The sequence below is a fragment of the Hemiscyllium ocellatum genome, chromosome 30 (genome assembly GCF_020745735.1).
Source record: "Hemiscyllium ocellatum isolate sHemOce1 chromosome 30, sHemOce1.pat.X.cur, whole genome shotgun sequence".
Classification (NCBI taxonomy): Eukaryota; Metazoa; Chordata; class Chondrichthyes; order Orectolobiformes; family Hemiscylliidae; genus Hemiscyllium; species Hemiscyllium ocellatum.
Genome location: NC_083430.1, coordinates 3,536,172 through 3,550,290, shown reverse-complemented (window position 1 = coordinate 3,550,290; position 14,119 = coordinate 3,536,172). Strand labels below are relative to the sequence as shown.

Sequence of the window (14,119 nt, the reverse complement as noted above, 5' to 3'; positions counted from 1 at the left end):
CTTTTTCCTAGGATGATGACGTCAGCTTGTACGAGAGGGCACAACTACAAGTTGAGGGGTGATAGATTTAAGACAGATATCAGAGGCAGGTTCTTTACACAGAGAGTGGTAAGGGCGTTGAATGTCCTACCTGCCAATGTAGTTAACTCAGCCACAATAGGGAGATCTAAACAATCTTTGGATAAGCACATTGATGATGGGATAGTGTAGGGGGAACAAGCTGAGAATAGTTTACAGGTCAGCACAACATCGAGGGACAAAGGGCTTGTTCTGTGCTCTATGTTCTGTATTCAGTAATCTAGTCCCCACTGCTCTCTGGGAATCAAAACAACACACTAAGAGGAGAAACTCCTATTCATCTCCACTTTAAATGGGAGGCCCTCATTTTTAAACTGTGCCCCCAGTCCTGAAGTTCCCCCACAAGGAAAACATCCTTAACATCCACTGCAACACCAACAAAAGCTAAGAACTGTCAATGCTGGAAATCAAAAACAAAACCAGTAATTGTTGGAAAAATCATAGAATCCCCACAGTGTGGAAACAGGCCGTTAGGTCCAACAAGTCCACACCAACCCTCCGAAGAGTAACCCACCCAGACCCATATCCTACCCTATTACTTGACATTTCCCCTAACTAATGCAGCTAACCTACGCATTCCTGAACACTACTCTGCTCATCTTTGGATTGTGGGAGAAAACAGAGCACCTGAAGGAAACCTATGCAGACATGGGGAGAATGTGCAAACTCCACACAAACAGTTGCCTGAGGCTGGAATCAAACCTGGCAGCAGTGCTAATCACTGAGCCACTGCAAACCTCAGCAGGTTTAGCAGCACCTGTGGTGAGAAAGCAGAATTAATGTTTTGGGTCCAATGACTCTTCTTCATAACAGAACTACAACTCAACATCTCAATCCTCAACATCAGCCCTGTCTGGTCGTTTTTTTTTACCAAGATCATCTCTCATTCTATGAAGTTCCGATGAGTATTGGCCCAATCAAACCTTTCCTCAGCAGACACTTCCTTCATCCCAAGAATCAGCCAAGTGAAGCTTTACTGAATTACTTCTATCACTCTAAGTAAGGAGGTAAGAACTGTACACAGTACTCCAGATTTAGTCTAACTGAGGCCCTTGGACAGCTCGCTGCTTTTACTCTAGGGAGGCGATGAGCTAGTAGTATTATTTCTGGACTGTTAATCCAGAGAACCCAGGGATTGTTTTGAATTTTCAAAGTGCTAACAGGAATTGGAAATGCACAAAGCAATAATTGGTAGACCTTTACTTCCTTAAGAATTTTGAAAAGAGGCCAGTTTGTTCCTGAATGCAACGTTCACATTTTTGCCAGCAAGATATTGATATTTGCCAGCAAGATCTTGATATTGCATTTAAGAACACGTGTTGAATTTGCTCCACAGCAAAATAACTTCTGCTTTTATCTGGGAAACAAATATGTGGAGCTGACTAGCTCTGATATGAGGACAAGTTCTTACATTGTCCTGTGATTCTGCTGTCTGCCTCATTCTGTGACCATGACCTGTTCCAATCAGCAAGGCAGCAGCAGGCTCTAAAATGGCTGCTGCTGAATCTGTGGCTGGTGCCAGACAAGCATCTCCCACCTCCTGGGAACTTGTTTCACATCCTGGCCAATTAAGGTATTGAGATTTAAAGATACATTAATAAAAAATCTGGGTGTATGTTTGAGATTTACATAGAAAAATCTGGCCTCTGGAATCTAAAGGTTAAGGTTGTGTGTCAATAGACTGGGCAATGTATTCCACTCAAGTATTCTGATGCAAGCTGAGAGGAAATACTATGAAATCTACAAACAATTGGTGATGATGACCGGGAACTGTCGAGAAATGTAAAATACCTACACAAATCCTGTCACCAAATTATCCTCTATTTACTTGTGTATAGTTTGCTGGCTGTGGCCAGTCAGCTCAGAGTTAGTTGCCTAAACTAAGAAGATTCTGATTCTCCTGTTGATATTAGTCAGCCAAGGCTTCCTGAATGGCCCACGTTAACATCTTCAATCAACGATCTCTTAGTCAACAAGATTCACTGGGTTCCAATCACTATATCTCTTTACCTCTAGGTCAGGGATGTAGGCCTGATTTTTCTCTTGTTGTCTTTCCTGCAACATCTCCCCCCCTCCCCCACCGGGTCCGGGTTCCAGAGTACACTGGACCATACTGGCTCTTGTGTCTGGAGTCCCTTGGGAGAGTTTCCTCATTTTCTTCTGGTGGTAGTTGTATTGAGGCTGCATCCATCTCAGACTCTAAGGTTTCCTATGCATTAGACAGAGGGGGAGAACCTCCAGTTTCTTGTGGCTGTACTGAGGGGCCAGGTGTGCTTTGCTCCTGCCCTTAGTGAGGGCAGCTTTCAGATGATCCACATGTTTGTTCTGGACTGTCTCACCTACCCAATCTTTGTAAATCAAACCTGACCTGACCTCTCATCAATCTTGCCTTGTGCCCATAAATGGCCATTTCCATGGTTCTGGCACCAAACTTCATCTCTTGAATTAAATCGGCTCTCTTCTTTAGAGGAAGCATGTGGCTGGCCTTGGCCTTTCTGCTGGAGTCCCAAACCTCCACCACCGGGGGGGTTTGGAATATCAGGAAAGTTTTCCCCATCAGCAGCTCTGCTGGAGCAGTCCTTGTTGTTGTGTGAAGGGTGGTCCTAGAATTGAACAAGAAGTGGGACAGCTTGGTATCAAGGAACACTGTAGGCTGCTTCTTTAAGCCAGCCTTTAATGAGTGGACTGCTCTTTCCACTAGACCATTGGATGGTACATGTATGGAGCTGTAAAATGCCATTCAACTTTAGGAAATACTCAAATTCCCTGCTGGTAAATGACACCCCATTGTCTGTCCAGGAGGCTGTATATCGCAAGTGATGCTCCCATCTCGGAGCTGTCATCCTTGAGTTTTGCTGAACGAACTTTGATTGGACATCCATGATAACCAGGAACACTGTGCACATGAAAGGACTGGCATAGTGGATATGGGTTAACCCAGCCTTTCCCATAAATGTCGGGGTGCTGCTTGCAGCGACCTTTGTCCTTGTTAGCTGAGCACTGCCTCACCAATGCAGCTATGTCGGCATCCAACCCTGTCTTGCTGGCGTCTTCATCATGGAAACCCCTGGACAATCCTGGTGGAGTTCAGCCAGTTTCTGGTGACAACCTTTGCTCAGGACTGGAAAGTCCCCCAGGAGAAAATGAGAACTGCAGATGCTGGAGATCAGAATCAAAAGGTGTGGTGTTGAGAAAGCACAGCCGGTCAGGCAGCATCTGAGGAGCAGGAAAGTCAATGTTGAGCATAAACTCTTCATCAGGAATGAAGAGCTCATGCTTGAAACATCGACTCTCCTGTTCTGCAGATGCTGCCTGACCGGCTATACTTTTCCAACACTATATGCTTTGCAAATGCCCCTTTTTCAGTAGCAGGTGTGAGGGTACCAAGATGGAGACTAAGTATGAATTTTCTGCAATAATTCATTAACCGAAGGAAAGACCTAAAGTCAGGGACAGACACGACAGCTAGGGCTCCATTGATCACCGTCACTTGATGTTCCAACTAGTGGAACCCAGTTTTGTTGACTCTGTAATCCAGGCAGGTCACTTGGGAAGCTTGGAAGACATATATTTTTCCTTTCTAAGGCGTAAGCCCATCTGGGAGAAATGTTAAAGCAGTATGGCCAAGTCTTCCAAGTGCTCTATATTGATCTTCCCTGTTATTAGTGTGTTGTCCAGATAAAAGGCAACTTGGGGTAGTCCTTGTAAAGTGTTGTCCATGGTCTGCTGAGAAAGGGCACAGGCTGATGATACCCCAAATAGCAGTCTTGTATATTGGTATAAATCCTTATTGGTATTAATTGTGGCATTCTTCTGGACTCCTCATCCAGTCGCAGGTAGGCGTGGCTCATGTCTACCTTCATAAAGGACAGCCCTCCTGCCAACTTTGCGTACAAGACCTCTATGCAATGGTTTGGGTGTTCGTCGAACTGCAAGAAAAGATTTATCATTTGCTTAAAATCCCCACAAAGGCCAACAGAGCTATCAGGCTTCACAATCGGTACGACTGATGCTGCCCTTCTGCAAACTGCACTGCTTTAACGATTCCTTCACTCTCCAGCCTCCTGATTTCCATCTCTATTTTTGCCCATAAGGCAAGTGGCACCGGGTGGGCCTTGCAAAGTTGTGGAATTGTTTGCTGGTCTCCATGTAAAATAGTTTTGGCCCCTTTGATAGTCCCAAGCCTTTCCTGAAAGACTCCTGGGTGTTTCACTAGGACTTTACTAAGGCAGCCATTTTCTAATCGAAAAAGACTGACGCAATTTAAGTGAGTCTTTCTCAATCAATTACACCCCAATAGAGTTGGACCCAAGCATTTTATTACCATCAATGGTAACTGCATCAACTGCTTCTAATAGGAGACCAGATGTATCCTTAACTTGTAACAGTTCCCCAGTGTTTGTTCTCAGTCTGGCTGAGATCTTGCACAAACTGCAATGTTAGAGGCCCCAGTGAGCCTTGTTAAAGTTAGGTTCTGCAAGCACAAATACATTTACACCGATATCAACCTCCATGGGGACTGGGTGACCATTTAAGCAAACATGAATTTTAATTGTTTCTGATTTGAACATTGCTAAGAAATTTAGTTGTTTCAAACCACATGTAGGGGGACTTTCCAGGGAGTGCACTCTCCAGGGTATCAAACAACATGTTTTCTTACTCAAATCAGGCATTGTAGGACTTGTTCGCTGTCTCGAATCTGCATACAGGCAACTACAATGGCTTGCCGGCTCAGATCCTGAAAAACATTTTAGCCACTTGGGCAAGGCTCATTTGTTGTGGGATTTTTGCTCTGGGCTGGCCTAGGATCCCTCTGCTCAATATGTCCCCTGCATGAGGCTGTGCAATTGCCTACACTGAAGTGGTGTTCCCCAAGTTCAGTCAGACAGGTGAGGGTGTTCCCTAACCATTCAGTCAGCTCTTGGAGGGTTTTAGTGTCCCGTGTCTCTGGGAAAGTTGAGCCCCTTATATTCAAAGATGCTGCAAGTCAGCAAGCAATCAGAAGGATTACTCATTGTTTTTCATCTGTCCCAGTGTCATATGCCTGAGGAAAAAACAAAAAAAATCACAATCTTTCCACATACTGGGCCTAGTCTTTGACAGCAAATGAGTCAAACTTTCCAAATACAGGCAGGAGGCCACAAATGCTTACCCCAACTCCAAGATGACTGTTGCAAGCAAATATTCTCCAGGCATGTATATTTTGTCCTGTTGCCACTGAAATAACTGCACAGAGGCCAGTATCCCGTCATCAACTCCCCCTTTATTTACTTGTGCACAGTACATTGGCTGTGGCCAGCCAACTCAGAGTCAGGCCCCTGAACTGAGAATATTCTAAATTGCCTGTTTTTTTATAAATCAACTTATTTTCCTAATTAACCTGTTCAGAGATGTTATGAAATCCCTTTTAAACAGGTGAACTTGAACCCAGGCCTTCTGGTCTAGAGGTAGGGACTCTACCACTGCACCACAAGAGGGCTCATTAATCTCTGTCAGCCAGGGCTTCCTGATTGCGGTTGTTAACCTGGGCCAATCAAGGATCTTGTAGTCAATGAGATCCACCTGGTTCCAAACACTTACAGTTGTTTTGTACATGTCCTGCAATCTCCCCAGTGGGGTCTAGAAAATGCCCAACCACTATCCCGATGGCTTTGGGTATGGTCCCACATGGGAGGTTGATAGTGAAGGTAAGAACCCATGAGATGAATCCAAGGAAATTTGCCAGATTGGGTTTTCAATTGGCTGAGTGGCAGGAAGGTGATGGTTAAATAATGTTTTTGTGACTGGAAGCTATGTCCAGTAGGGTTCCTCAGGGATCAGTGTTGGGGTCTTGCAGTTTGGTGGCCTATATAAATGGTGTAGGCTTGAATGTGGGAAGGTTGGTTAGTAAGTTCGTAGATGACACAAAAATTAGTGGGGTGATTGTAGTGAGGAAGACAGTCTTAGATTATAGGAGGATATAGATGGGCTGGTCAGTTCGGTTGGAACAAAAATAGAAAATACTAGAGAAACTCGGCAAGTATGGCAAAATCTGTGGACCGGAATACAGAATTAAGTTCAGGTTGGACTTAATTTTGTTTTTCTTTCCATGGATTCTCCAGCATTTTTTTTTAGTTTCAGATCTCCAGCATCCATGGTACTTTATTCTTTTTTGGTCAGGTAGACTGATCAGTGGCAAATGAAATTCAATTGGGATAAATGTGAGATGATGAGGTTGGGCAGGGTGAACAAAGCAAGAGAATACATGATGGACAGGAGGACTCTGGGAAGCAGTGAGGATCAGAAGGACCTTGGTGTGCATATACACTGGCTTCTTTAGGTAACAGGACAAGTGGATAAAGTGTTTAAGAAGGCATATGTTATACTTTATTAGTTGAGGCATAGAGTTTAAGAACACTGAGGTTATGCTAGAACTGTATAAAACATTGGTTAAGCCATAGCTGGAGTATTTTGTGCAGTTCTGGAATCTAGATTATAAAATCTAGGATGTGACAGCATTGGAGAGGGTGTGGAGGAGATTTACCAGCATGTTGATTGGGCTGGAGAGTTTCAGTTATGAAGAGAGGTTAGATAAACTGGGGTTGTTTTCCTTAGAGCAAAGAAGACTGAACAAAGATATGATTGAAATGTATAGAGCTGTGAGCAGCACAGTCAGGAAGGATCTTTTCCCTTTGGTTGGGAGGTCAATGACTCTTAATGATTTTGAAGGTCTTTGTTAAATTGCCTTTACCTCTCTCCACTCCAATGGGAATAATCACAGCTTTTCCATCCCCTCTGTCGATATTACAGTTTACTGTGAATAAGTCTGGCTATTCTTGTAGCTCCTTTTCAAATTGCCCCATTTACTGCATTTTCATTCTTCCCAGCAGAAACTGATTACTTCGGACTTCTGTCATTTGTCTGTGTCCTCCTGAAGTCTGTCCCTATCTTACCCTGTTTTCATCACGTTTCCAGGCTCCATGTCATTGATCATGTTCACTTTGAAATTATTCTGAAATCCATGTACCAAAAGAGAGCATTGTCCTCATTGTGACCCCAGGAAAATGCTACTGCCTCACTGATCTGAAAAACAACTGTTTACTACTACTTTCTGCTTTCTGTCTCTATCTGACTTCAGTGGGAGGTTCTTCTACTTAGCTACAGCTAGTATATCAGCCAACCTATTAATGCCTGAATACTGATGTGCTCTGATTTTCTTATTTCAGAGAGTACCATTTAACTGATGAAGAAATGAACTTAACTGTAAGTGACTGTGAGAGAAACATTCAACATTTTACTCACTCAGCATTGAGGACAGAATTGATTCTTCTTTTATTTCAAACAGGATGACGACCTGCTGGAATATGATGGAAAACGGAAACGGTACTGCATAAGACATCGCAATAAACATGTAAAGGAGGCTATGAAGAAACAGTATGAAGAGAAGTGGACTAAACTGATGGTATGCACTATCATTTGGTGTTTCCACTCAGTGCTATCCTTGCTGGTCAAGTACTGCTCAGGGCTCAAAGGGAGATGCTGCTCAAAGCAAATCAGTCTGATAAGAAAAGCATTGCAGAGTTCCTGCTCAACATTGCTCAGATGCAATTAACTTCACAGTGTCATCGAGCAAATAATAATAATAATAGTATTAGACTGGGCGCAATGTGGTACTTTGGGTGGAATTTAATGCCCTCTCTGTGATTGGATTATTGTTGGGGGAGCATTTAATCTGGCAGGAGTTTAGTGTTTGGGGATTAAGCCTGTGATGTAAAGGCATCATCCAACTGCCTTTCATCTGCTGACAGCCACCCTCGCGCCCTTGCTGACAACTCCTTATCCCCCATGACTCCTGCCCACAATACCCCTGCCTCCATTCCTCAAATGTGCCCGGGTTCATGGCAGTACTAGGCCTCAAATGACTGCAGTCAAGATTAGAGTGGTGCTGGAAAAGCACAGCAGGTCAGGCAGCATCTGAGGAGCCGGAAAATCGACAGTTCGGGCAAAAGCCCTTCATCTGGAATAATGTTCCCTCAAGTGGCTGTAGTACAGCTGTTTTGTTATTTATACAGAGCTGGGAAATTGTTGTATTATGGATGTATATTTAAGGAGGTCAGTAAAGAGCACAGTCAGTCAAAGGAGCTTTTGCCTGTTTGAAAGAGATATAAGGTGAGTATATCTAGGTTTGGTTCAAAGTGGGATTTCAGTGCAGAGGGAGGAAGAAGTGTTTTAAATACTGTTTACTGCAAGAAGTAGTCTCCAGAGTGAGTTAAATGGGAAAGGATGAAAAATGTGGATCAAGAGGCTATCTTACAAACCACAATGTGATGTGAGTTTGGGCCAGCATCTGGTTTGTGAGTATTTCTAGACTTGAAGATCTCTTAGATGGTATTGTTTTTAGTAACATATAGAACAGTACAGCATTGGAGCGGGCCCTTCGGCCCACAACAATGTGCCAAACTAAACTAATCCCTTCTGCCTTGATCATATCCCTCCATTCTTTGCATATTCATGTGCTTATCTAAAAGTCCCTTAAATGACCCTATCGTATCTGCCTCCACTACCACCCATGGCAGCAAGTTCCAGGCGCCTGCTACTGTGTGTGGAAAACTTGCCCCTTACATCTCTTTTGAACTTTCCCACTCTCACTTTAAATGCATGCTATTTTAACTCTGGGAGAAAGATTCTGACTGTCAACCTTGTCTATACATCATATAATTTTATAGATTTCTATCAAGTCTCCCCTCAGCCTCCACTGCTCCAAAGAAAACAACCAGAGTTTTTCTACCCTCTCCTTAGAACTCATACCCTCTAATCCAGGCAACATCCTGATAAACCTCACCTGCACTCTCTCCAAAGTCTTCACATCCTTTCTGTAATGTGACAACCAGAATTGAATGCAGTACTCTAAATGTGGCCTAACCAAAGTCCTATAAAGCTGCAACATGACATCCTGACTCTTGTCCTCAATTGCTTTACCAATAAAGGTAAGCATACCATACACTTTCTTTACTACCATATCTACTTGCATGGCAACTTCCAGGAAGCTATGGACTTGAACCCAAGATCTCGCTATACATCAGGGTCCTGCCATGAATGGTACACTTTTGCTAAATATATAGCTACAACACAGTGGCTCAGTGGTTAGCACTACTGCCTCGCAGCTTCAGGCACCTGGGTTTGATTCCAGCCTCTGGCAATTGTCTGTGTGGAATTTGCACATTCACCCCATGTCTGCGTGGGTTTCCTTCAGTGCTCTGTTTCCTCCACAATCCAAAGATGTGCAGGTCAGGTGAATTGGCCAAGCTAAATTTCCCATTGTGTTCAGGCATATGTAAGTTAGCTGCATTAGTTAGGGGTAAGTATAGGATAATGGGGTAAGGGAATGGGTTTGAGTGCGTTGCTCTTCAGGGGGTCGGTGTGGAGTTGTTGGGCCGAAGGGCCTGTTTCCACACTGTAGGTATTCTATGATTTGATGTCCCAAAGTGCAGCAGCTGGCACCTACCTGGATTAAACTCCATCTGCCATTTCTCCACTATATCTGCAACTGATCTATCTCCCATTGTATCCTTTAACAAACTCCTAAACTATCGACATTTCCACTGATCTTTGCATCATGTGCATACTTACTAACCCAGTTATCTACATTTTCATCCAAATCATTTGTATATATAATAAACAGTAGAGGTCTCAGTATGGATTCCTGCAGAACACCATTAGCCAGTAATCTAAGCCAGAAAAACACCTTCGACCACCCTTCTGAATCCATGTGGCAGAGTCACTGTTTATCCATGCGTCTTAATCTTCTGGATGAGCATACCATGAGGAACGTTTTCGAAAGCTTTACTAAAATCCATGTGGACAATATCCCACTGTTCTACCCTTATTGTCGTCACCTCAAAAAATTCAATCAAATTGGCAAGGCATGACTCCCTCTGCATAAAGCCATGCTGACTGTCCCTAATTAGGCCGTGCTTTTCCAAATGTGCATAAATCCTATCCCTAAGAATTGTCTCCAATTGCTCCCCAACCACCAATTTGAAATTCACCTGTCTATTTCCTGGTTTATCCCTATTTCCCTTCTTGAACATAGGAACAACATTAGCTTCATAGCCAAGAAAGCCCAGCAGCATCACCACATTCTACAGAGGGTTCATTGAGAGTACCCTGAGCTGCTGCATTACTGCCTAGTTTGGGAAATGCAGCATCTCTGATCATACTATCCTACAATGGATAGTAAGGACAGCTGAGGAGATCATCAGGGTCTCCCTTCTCTCCATTAGGGGCGGCATGGTGGCTCAGTGGTTAGCACTGCTGCTTCACAATGCCAGGGACCCAGGTTCGATTCCTGGCACAGGCGACTGTCCAAACTCCACACAGACATTCTCCCCATGTCTGTGTGGGCTTCCTCTGAGTACTCAGGTTTCCTTCCCACAGTCCAAAGATGTGCAGGTCAGGTGAATTAGCCATGCTAAATTGCCTGTAGTGTTAGGTAATTAGTAAACGATAAATACAGGGTAGGGGAATGGGTCTGGGTGGGTTACTGTTCAGACGGTTGGTGTGGACTTGTTGGGCTAAAGAGCCTTTTTCCATACTGTAGTGAATTTAATCTAATTAGTTATTTACACCACATGCTGCATCCGAAAGGCTAAGAGTATTGTGGAAGACTCCACACACCCTTCACTCAAACTCTTCTCCCTCCTGCCATCTGGCAGAAGATACAGGAGCATTCTGTCTCTCATGGCCAGACTGTGGAACAGTGTCTTTCCCTCATGCCATCAGAGTCCTGCCATGGTGTTCAAGTCCATGGAAGTGGCTCCTTAACACATTATGACCGGTTTCTTGCCCATCTCAAATTCTGTGCACAACTTTGAATTGCTGCTAGAAAAATACCTATTATTGTTGTGGTTCTGTTCGCCGAGCTGGGAATTTGTGTTGCAGACGTTTCGTCCCCTGTCTAGGTGACATCCTCAGTGCTTGGGAGCCTCCTGTGAAGCGCTTCTGTGATGTTTCCTCTGGCATTTATAGTGATTTGTATCTGCCGCTTCCGGTTGTCCGTTCCAGTGGCCGGTGTATTGGGTCCAGGTCGATGTGTTTGTTAATAGAATCTGTGGATGAGTGCCATGCCTCTAGGAATTCCCTGGCTGTTCTCTGTTTGGCTTGTCCCAGAATAATAGTGTTGTCCCAGTCAAACTCGTGTTGCTTGTCATCTGCGTGTGTGGCTACTAAGGATAGCTGGTCGTGTCGTTTCGTGGCTAGTTGGCGTTCATGGATACGGGTTGTTAGCTGTCTTCCTGTTTGTCCTGTGTAGTGTTTTGTGCAATCCTTGCATGGGATTTTGTACACTACGTTGGTTTTGCTCATGCTGGGTATTGGGTCCTTCGTTCTGGTGAGTTGTCTGAGAGTGGCTGTTGGTTTGTGTGCTGTTATGAGTCCTAGTGGTCGTAGTAGTCTGGCTGTCAGTTCAGAAATGTTCTTGATGTATGGTAGTGTGGCTAGTCCTTTGGGTTGTGGCATGTCCTCATTCCGTTGTCTTTGCCTTAGGCATCTGTTGATGAAATTGCGCGGGTATCTGTTTTTGGCAATGTTCTTCTTTTTTGCAGTTTTGGTGTGCTGCAGTGTGTTGTGGCCCTTTTGAACAGTGTCTTGATGCAACTTCTTTTGTGTGTGTTGGGGTGGTTGGTTTCGTAGTTCAGGACTTGATCTGTGTGTGTGTGGCTTTCCTGTATACCTTTGTGGTGAATTCTCCGTTCGGTGTTCTCTGTACCATCACGTCTAGGAATGGGAGTTGGTTGTCCTTTTCTTCTTCTCTAGTGAATCGGATTCCTGTGAGTGTGGTGTTGATCATCCGGTGTGTGTTTCTATTTCTGTGCTTTTAATGATTACAAAGGTGTCATCTACATATCTGACCCAGAATTTGGGTTGAATATGTGGTAAGACTGTTCTGATCTTTGCATTACAGCTTCTGCTATGAGTCCAGAGATGGGTGAGCCCATGGGTGTGCCGTTGATTTGTTTATATATTTGGTTGTTGAACGTGAAGTGTGTTGTGAGGCACAGGTCCAGCAGTTTGAGTGTGCAGTTCTTGTTGATAGGTTCCCCGTCTTGTTGTCTGTTCTGTATGTCCAGCAGGTTGGCTATTGTTCCTCTGGCTGGGTTTTGTCGATAAATGTTTCACCTCTAGAGAAACAGTGCCTCACAACACACTTCACGTTCAACAACCAAATATATGAACAAATCAACGGCACACCCATGGGCTCACCCATCTCTGGAGTCATAGCAGAAGCTGTAATGCCCTGGGGACTGCTCTACCTTAATGCTGTTCAAGAGACCCAACCCCAATTCTTTCTTAATCTCAAAATCCCACAGTATGCATGCGCTACACTAATCTCATTATCCTCTGTGTCTGTATTCACCCAGAATAAGATATAAAGTTCTCATTTCGGATCTTGCCCACATCCTCTGCCTCCAAGCAGAAAAGTTCCTTCCTTTTCTCCTTGAGTGGTCCTACTTTCTCCCTGGTTAACCTCCTCTTCTTTTTTTTTAATGTAGGTACAGAGATTCTCTCCAACTCCAACTCTACTTGTCAAAGTCATTTCATGGCTCCTTCTTGCTCCCCTAATTCCCTGCTTGAGTTTTTTCCTACTTTCTTTATATTCCTCATTGGCCCTGAAGGAATTTAGCTTCCTAAACCTTATACATGCTTCTATTATCCTTTTTATTAAATTCACAACCTCCCTTATTATCCAAGGGGGCATTGCCTTGTCATCTTTGTCCTTCCTCGTTACTGGAACATCCTGGTCCTGTACTCTGATCAGTAGCCCTTTAAACAATTCCCCCACAAGTGCTTAGAGCAGATACTCTTAAGGGTTCATGAAATGAGGCCATATGGTTAGAACATAGAAACAGTAAGGGGATGGTCACTCTGTTAGGACTGTATTAGAGAGTCCCAAATAGCCAGTGGGTACTAGAGTAGATGTGTAGAGATTGCAAATACCTGTAGGAATAATAGAGTAATACTGTTTGGAGATTTTAATTTCTCCTGTATTGATTGGGTCATTCTGAGTGTAAAAGGTTTGGATGAGGTAGAAGTTGTCAAATGTGTCCAAGAAAGTTCCTAAATTTAAAGATAAAGACTTACCTCAGGTGATCATCAGTTGCAGTGGGAGGAGTGACAGTGAGGACCAGAGACCCGAGAAGAAGGTCAATTTAAAAGATAAAAACTGACCTCACGTGTAGGCAGAGTGCATGCTGAACAGTAGCAGACATGGGACTGCTGGGTAACTGAAGCTTTATATTTGGTCAGTTGCTTTACCTAAAACACTACTCTGGTAGTGTCTCCACCCATCCTCCTCCTTTAACTTAGAAAAAAAAAGTTCTGTGCATCGGATTGGGAAGGTGACTTTTTTAGTTTTGTGTTTCAGTAGTCTCATTGGGAATTTAGAATAATGGGAATGGAGGTTAGGGCAGTTGAATGCTCCTCCTGCAGAATGTGGGAGGTAAGGGTCACTACTAGTGTCCCTGCTAACTGTATCTGCGGGAAGTGCACCCAACTCCAGCTCCTCAAACCACATTGGGGAACTGGACCTGGATTAACTATGGATCATTCGGGAGGCGGAGTGGGTTATTTAGAGGAGTTACAGGGAGGTAGCCACACCTCAGATACAAGAAGGTAAATGGGCTCCCATCAAGGAATGGAAAGGGAACCGGCAGGCAGTGCAAGGATCCTCTGTGGCCATGTTCTTCAACAAGGACACCTTTTTGGATACTGTTGGTGGGGACGTCTTACGAGGGTAAGCAATGGGACACAGGTCTCTGGCCCAGAGTCTGCCCCTGTTGCCCAGAAGGGAAGGGGGCAGAGGAGCAGAGCTTTAGTCACTGGGGACTCCATAGTTAGGGATACAGATAGGAACGAGAGAGACGCACGGTTGGTGTGTTGCCTCCCGGGTGCCAGGGTTCGTAATGCCTCTGATCATGTTTTCAGGATCCTTGAGGGGGAGGAGGAGCAGCTCCAAATCGTGGTCCACATAAGCACCAACAACATAGGTAGGAAGAAAGGTGAA

The 14,119-nt window shown here is 44.2% G+C and overlaps 1 protein-coding gene across 1 annotated transcript in view; it reads left to right on the top strand.

Annotated features, from left to right (window-relative positions):
- LOC132829988 (nuclear GTPase SLIP-GC-like) overlaps positions 1 to 14,119 on the top strand; it is a 151,219-nt gene that overhangs the window by 65,264 nt on the left and 71,836 nt on the right. Inside the window, exons 9-10 of the mRNA XM_060847440.1 lie at positions 7,284 to 7,320; positions 7,403 to 7,519. Coding sequence (XP_060703423.1) covers positions 7,284 to 7,320; positions 7,403 to 7,519 — 154 coding nt within the window. The remainder of the gene's footprint in view (positions 1 to 7,283; positions 7,321 to 7,402; positions 7,520 to 14,119) is intronic.